At 38.8% G+C, this 7,551-nt stretch overlaps 1 protein-coding gene across 2 annotated transcripts in view; it reads left to right on the plus strand.

Annotated features, from left to right (window-relative positions):
- Positions 1-7,551, plus strand: part of AMPD3 (adenosine monophosphate deaminase 3) — a 31,947-nt gene that overhangs the window by 15,905 nt on the left and 8,491 nt on the right. For both annotated transcript variants that reach the window (XM_017727377.1, XM_017727376.1), the window contains exons 6-10: positions 1,074-1,268; positions 1,517-1,648; positions 2,553-2,716; positions 3,838-3,964; positions 4,716-4,880. In XM_017727377.1, the coding sequence (XP_017582866.1) occupies positions 1,074-1,268; positions 1,517-1,648; positions 2,553-2,716; positions 3,838-3,964; positions 4,716-4,880 (783 nt within the window). The remainder of the gene's footprint in view (positions 1-1,073; positions 1,269-1,516; positions 1,649-2,552; positions 2,717-3,837; positions 3,965-4,715; positions 4,881-7,551) is intronic.

A 7,551-nucleotide genomic window follows, 5' to 3' on the forward strand; every position in this document is an offset into this window, starting at 1 on the left:
CTGCTGATCCTTAAAAGCAGGTAAGGATGTTGGTTAGTTCTTTTGGGGGAATGTGGAACTGCAGAGTCACTGCACAAAGGGGAATGCACTGGGCTCACTTTGTACGTGTCCGTGTTTGCAGTTTTCTGGACAGAGGAGTCCTGGATGAGAGTTCTTGCAGACACTGAGGTTCAGTGGCTCCTTAGAGCTGGCTTATCAGAGTATTTGGCTTATCTGAGAAGTTTTTTTAGTGTTACTAACGACTTACACATACTGAAGGGAAAACTTAAATGACAACCCACTCTCCAGGTGTCATGAGTTGTTTCTTTGGATTGTGTTCCAATAGAGGCTGCTCAGGTAGCAGTGCAAGTTTCTGAGCAAAAGCAGACCAGACCTGTGGAAACCATTTGTTTCTTGTCGGTATTTTTTTTTCGACAAAACCTGAAGGAGTACTCTCAGCCCTTCTGTGAATTTGCACTTTCCTTAGTGTGTGAAGAGATCTAAGAAAAGAGATCTGAAAAGTGTCAGCATTATGAGTTGCTGTATTATAATTAAACTTGGAAAAAATGGTGACAAAAATCTCTTGTGTATATTGTTCAGTTCTGCTGACCTAAGATGTTTCACATGGTTGAAATACAAAAATGAATTCTGCTTTTGGAAATGGCTGAGAATTCCAAGGCCCTTCAGCCAGTGACGATAGTTATAACCACAGTCTATAACTAGAGTGGCATTGTTGATTCATTAATGAAGTAAAAGGATACTAACGGATCAGAGTGTCCTTTAAGGAAATATCAAATTTAATCTGAACCCAGGGTCAGTGATTGGCACTTTGAATGTATCTTGTTGAAAATTTTCCTATTTAAATAGGAAACTATTAATTGAGGGCTACTTTACTTACAGTTATGCTTATTGAACAATTCCACCAAAATCAAAATCTCAGCATTCTGAAACATTTTGATTTGCTTAGGCACTAATCCATTTGTTACTTAAGGAATATTCTAGAAGGCTTTAGTCCCTGTTGTCAGTGACATAGATACTTTGCTAATTAAGTTTATGTAGATGGATGATAAGCATGAATAACCTTTTGATTTCAGGTGGACACTCATATCCATGCTGCTGCCTGCATGAACCAGAAGCACTTACTGAGGTTTATTAAGCACACCTATCAAACGGAGCCTGACAGGATTGTTGCAGAGAAAAAAGGCAAGAAGATGACTTTAAAGCAAGTCTTCGAAAGCCTTCACATGGACCCCTATGACCTCACTGTAGACTCTTTAGATGTCCATGCAGTAAGTCTAGTAAAATGACAAAACAAATGGGAAAAAAGCTAAGTTTTCCAAGTGCAAAGTTCTAATTTCTACAATGTTTGCATGATAACTTACTAAATCAGAATTTGACTTCATGCATTACAGTGCATGTTTGAAAGAAGTTACCACAGGATTTTTCTTTTCTGTGCCTTTTATTGCTAGGCAATCTAATTTGTAAACTATTTTCTGTTCTTAAAACCATGGTTATTTGGGTTTTTTCCCTCCTCCAGGGACGTCAAACATTTCATCGATTTGACAAATTCAATTCCAAGTACAATCCAGTTGGTGCCAGTGAGCTGAGGGACTTGTATTTGAAGACTGAGAACTATATTGGTGGTGAATATTTTGCTCGTATGGTCAAGGTAAATAAGTTTCAAGCTTTTCCAGCTGTAGAGAAATGAAGGTTTGTAATAGATTTGTGATGTCATAATTGTATTTAGAGCTTACACTGTGGTTAAGTGATTCCAAGTATTGGGCTTGCTCCAGCAATTCCTCAGAGGAAACCTCTGCTAAGCCAGCCCCTGCTGCTTTCTGAATAGTTTTATAAGTTAGAAACATACACATAAGCTGTATATGAGTTCAGAGCTGAGTTGTGGGCAGTTTCAAACTAATGGAGAGCAGATGAGGGTCAATTCACTGGTTTAATACTTTGTTAGGATTTAGTTGGCTACTGGTAGTTGCTAGGGAAGGAGGAGCTAGGGCAGTGCCTCTGCATAAATCTGCATCTGCACATGCATGCAACAGGCTTCAAATTAATTTCTTAGAACAAAAAAATTTGTAGTTTTTGTGATGTAGTAGATGTCAGCACTTCTTGAATATACAGAAGTATTGTCTAAAATTAATTGCTGTAAAATCGCTTGCTACCACAGATTCTGGGTCAGATTCTCTATTGTTCTGCATATTTTATGTAGACATTTGCTCTAGTTTAAATAGTCTAATTCTGATTTATCAATCTTAAACTTAGGTCTGACAAAGGTGTTAGTAATGACTGCACAAGAACATTGTCCTCTAAAAGGAGGTGTTAGAGTTATTGCTGGTTATATATATATACAGTTAAGTTATACTCACATATTGGAGAGAGCTTGCTAGGAGAATATTTAGATGCCTAAAATAAAACAGTGGATTGAAAGACAAGAGGTTCCCTTTATCTTTAAAGGGTGCCAATACAGTTATGTCTGCTCTGAGGAAAATGCAATGATAAATATATTTCTAGCTGTAAATGATCTCAGTATCCATATTAAAGCAAATATATTTATTACTTACTAGGAAGTAGCCCGTGAACTAGAAGAAAGTAAGTACCAGTACACAGAACCCCGCTTATCTGTTTATGGACGGTCTCCAGATGAATGGCTGAACTTGGCAAAATGGTTCATTAAGCATAAAGTTTATTCCCCTAATATGCGCTGGATAATTCAGGTTCCCAGAATCTAGTAAGTAATCAGGAGCTCTTGGTAATCTTAATAGTTTGAAATCATACCAATGACTTAATTTCTGATAATATTTAGATGGCTTCTATTTATAAGCAATAGCTTGGGAGATTTATTTTTTACCATTGGTGCAGTTTTCCTGACAGTCTGGGGGTGGAAGACAGGAGATGGGGATTGAATCTACTCTTTATGAAGCTATTCAAAACTACTGTGAATTATTTGTAAGTCTGAAACCAAAAATTACAACTGGGTGAAATCAAGCTGCATTCAAAGGCAAGTTAAAATACAATTTAGTAATGAAAATAAATCAACTCCTGAATTCCATGAAGGAGTAGAAAATGCTCTGTAAAACTGTTATGATCAAGATTAGTGACTAAATGACAGTGAACTTGGAAACAACCCAAGCTTGATGATTTCCCAGCTTGAATCCTTATCAGTTCTTAGTTTTTAAGCATCCTTTGGGACTTCATTTCTTTGTTTCCAATACTGTGTGTTGTAATACAGTGTCCCCTGATAATTTTGTCAGACTTAATAGCTGAGCTTCATGTTTTGAAATGTCACAGTAGGAGTATCAGTAGAGAAGGAGCTGTCACAGTCACATATGCCCCCCAGAGTGTGCTTTTCACTGGGGAGAAAGTTTCCCTAATTTCTTATGTAGCAATTTCTTAAATGCATGGCACAGTCAGCACTTTGAACAAGTCATGCACTTAGTGGCACATGGAAGTACCATCCCTTTTTCTGAAAGGCTCACTAAAGCATAGCATTCTACTTTCCTTTGGAGTAGTTACAACTTTAGGAAACAGAATCTTTTATGAGAGGTAGTTCCTTATCTCCTGTTAGTACGTGGATATCTGCAAGGGAAAGGGTCACTGCTTTGAGGCAGCATCTACCCCTGCACGCTGTCTCTATTTTTGGAGCATATGAGAGCTTCAGCAGAGCCTGGATGAAGCAGAGTGCTAGGCAGTGCAGGAAACAGAGCACAGAGATGATCTGCCCTGACAGAAACTTTGAAATTTCTGAATCCTGGTGGTACTGAAGCTCTAGAATGTACACAAATAACAGAAAGTACGAAAGTGAAGGACAATACAAGCTTATTAAAGAATGTGTCTATTTTTCCCCTTCAGTGACATATTTAGGTCTAAAAATATTCTGCCTAGTTTTGGGAAGATGTTGGAGAACATCTTTGTACCTTTGTTTGAAGCAACAATCAATCCCAAAGACCACAAAGAATTGCACCTATTCCTCAAATATGTAAGTATGTTTGGGTTTTCTGTCTCACATGAAATAGATCCTCTAGTACTCATATTTTATTTGGTCCACAGCTGTTCCCAGACACTAAAAAAAGCTTCCTTCTCCATAGATTGCTTGTATTATTGTTTCAAAGCCCTGACATACAATTTAATAAAAGTCTGACTGAGGTCCTGTTGTCAGATAAGCTGTTTATTTCCTCAGCAGCTCAGCACCTATTTATTTGTGCTTTCATTAATGACCAAAAATGTTTGCATGCTCTTGTGCATCATCAGCCAGGATGGGTACTTTGAGCTGCTTCTGGACTGGCCTCCAAGAAGGAGGCAGCTGAAAGGATGCATTGTTTAGATCCTGATGGATCTCAGGAGAGAAGTGGGGATGTAGCTGCTAGGACAAGGTTAACACAGCCATTTCTGAGTGTGCCCCGAAGCAGAAGAACTCTGAGGTTTGCTGGGAGCCTCTTGCTTTCAGCTGCTTATCAAAGACAACAGATGAGTTCAAAGGATTACAGTCTGGATCTCAGGGAATATTGCAGCTCTGTAAGCCCCCGCGGCATCCTGAAGGCTTTTGTGCACCTGGGCTTCCTGTTTGTCTCAGAAGAAGGGATGCAGAGCAGCAGGACTGCTAGGGTAGGGAGGGAAACAAAGGAAGAGGGACTGGATACTTTGTTCAAGCAAGTCCTGAAGCAAGAGTAAGTGACACTGAAGTTTGCTTCTAGAAAACCCTAATTGCTGTGAATTTCCTATCCCACCAGGTGACTGGCTTTGACAGTGTTGATGATGAATCCAAACACAGTGGCCATATGTTCTCTGACAAGAGCCTTAACCCTGACCTGTGGACCAGTGAGAAGAATCCCCCATATAGCTATTATTTGTATTATATGTATGTGAACATCATGTTGCTAAACAACCTTAGGAGGTAAGTAGATACTGCTCCCAGAAAATCAGTATCTTGCTCTCAGACTAAGTCAGTGTCTAGATTACAGATCTTCTGAAACAAGGGTTATTTTGAATTTTTTAAAGAGTTGTCACTTGAGATATTTTGAAAAAAATTACTACAGAACTAGTTCAAATGAAATACTCAGAAACTGTAGAGGCATCAGATTAGTATCTTGGTTTGGTATTTGTGTGTATTTTGGGGTTTTTTAACTCCTTAAAGCTGCATATATCAAACAAAACGCAAGAAGGAACCCCACAAAATTCACTTACTGACCTTTGCTTGGCTTCACAGTGGATTTCCAAATACAATGTACCTGCCTCTTGGTGGCTTGCTATCTCCTGGTAATTTCAGAGACACAAAGTTCTGTTGTGACCCACTGCCTTGGGCTGCTGCATTCAGAGACAGACCAAGTAGGACACAATTACAAGCTGCACATCCAGCTAACTTCCTTTGGCAGGCTTATTGACTCACTCAGTTTTACTGCTTTTGAGACCAGCATCTGGGCAAGTCATGCAGGGAGTTATGTGACATCAGACTGCCAAAGCAGATTTTGGCATCAGGCTCAGGAAAGCCTGAAATTCAACATCAGGTTATGTTGCTAAATTTGCAGCTGACTCATTGAGTGACCTGCACAACTGACTCCAGCTGAGGCACAGTGAGGTTATCCATTGATATGACAGTGTCATCACTTACCCTCAAGGATTTGATTTATTTAGGTTGTTTTAGTTATTTAGAAAACGTTTGGGGATTTTCTTCTAGAACGTGCACAGATTTGTCATTTTACAATTTTATCCAAGTAAACATTTGGAATGTTATTTCTTCTCTCCCACTGCTACTTCAAGCATTAATGTCTCTATCATCCTATTTGATCAAAACTCATAATACAAACACCCACCTTAAATTACCCTGTATGTGTAACAAACAGGCATAGTTGTTAGTTTTAATTCTGTAATGGAAAGGACACTCTACAGCAGATAAGCCATCCCTTTCTCCTGACTTCCTTTATGTTCTCTGCAGTCTACATGCTTTTTCTATTCCAAGGACAGATTCTGCCAGCACTTTCTTTTTTACCTCGAGATCATTTCAACCACTGTATTAAAATGCCCCCAGATAATCATTAAATATTCTTTGCAGCTAAGTGAGATACTGACAGAATTCACCAATGAGTCACTACAACTGTGTCACCCTGTTCACCCTGTTAATCATACTGAGTACTTGAGTCAACACAGCCCTGACAAGACTGTTTTATATTTTTTGTAATATTAGCGAGGATGGATTACATCCTCACATCAGGAGAAATGTTACTAAATTTCCACCCTAGAATTGCCTTATATTTTAGCACTCCTTGTTGAAATTGTGTTTTAAACATCTCCAGATACTTGTGGGACATCTGTCTGAACTGAGTAACAGGGTCCATTATAACCTCAAACCCAGCATCACTTTTAATGTAGATGATAACATAATTCTAGAAATTACAGTGTGAACTCTGGTGTAGTAACTAACATTCCTGCTTCTTGTGACCCACTGCCTTGGGCTGCTGCATTCAGAGACAGACCAAGTAGGACACAATTACAAGCTGCACATCCAGCTAACTTCCTTTGGCAGGCTTATTGACTCACTCAGTTTTACTGCTTTTGAGACCAGCATCTGGGCAAGTCATGCAGGGAGTTATGTGACATCAGACTGCCAAAGCAGATTTTGGCATCAGGCTCAGGAAAGCCTGAAATTCAACATCAGGTTATGTTGCTAAATTTGCAGCTGACTCATTGAGTGACCTGCACAACTGACTCCAGCTGAGGCACAGTGAGGTTATCCATTGATATGACAGTGTCATCACTTACCCTCAAGGATTTGATTTATTTAGGTTGTTTTAGTTATTTAGAAAACGTTTGGGGATTTTCTTCTAGAACGTGCACAGATTTGTCATTTTACAATTTTATCCAAGTAAACATTTGGAATGTTATTTCTTCTCTCCCACTGCTACTTCAAGCATTAATGTCTCTATCATCCTATTTGATCAAAACTCATAATACAAACACCCACCTTAAATTACCTTGTATGTGTAACAAACAGGCATAGTTGTTAGTTTTAATTCTGTAATGGAAAGGACACTCTACAGCAGATAAGCCATCCCTTTCTCCTGACTTCCTTTATGTTCTCTGCAGTCTACATGCTTTTTCTATTCCAAGGACAGATTCTGCCAGCACTTTCTTTTTTACCTCGAGATCATTTCAACCACTGTATTAAAATGCCCCCAGATAATCATTAAATATTCTTTGCAGCTAAGTGAGATACTGACAGAATTCACCAATGAGTCACTACAACTGTGTCACCCTGTTCACCCTGTTAATCATACTGAGTACTTGAGTCAACACAGCCCTGACAAGACTGTTTTATATTTTTTGTAATATTAGCGAGGATGGATTACATCCTCACATCAGGAGAAATGTTACTAAATTTCCACCCTAGAATTGCCTTATATTTTAGCACTCCTTGTTGAAATTGTGTTTTAAACATCTCCAGATACTTGTGGGACATCTGTCTGAACTGAGTAACAGGGTCCATTATAACCTCAAACCCAGCATCACTTTTAATGTAGATGATAACATAATTCTAGAAATTACAGTGTGAACTCTGGTGTAGTAACTAAC

This window comes from Corvus brachyrhynchos, unplaced genomic scaffold (genome assembly GCF_000691975.1).
Source record: "Corvus brachyrhynchos isolate BGI_N302 unplaced genomic scaffold, ASM69197v1 scaffold542, whole genome shotgun sequence".
Classification (NCBI taxonomy): domain Eukaryota; kingdom Metazoa; phylum Chordata; class Aves; order Passeriformes; family Corvidae; genus Corvus; species Corvus brachyrhynchos.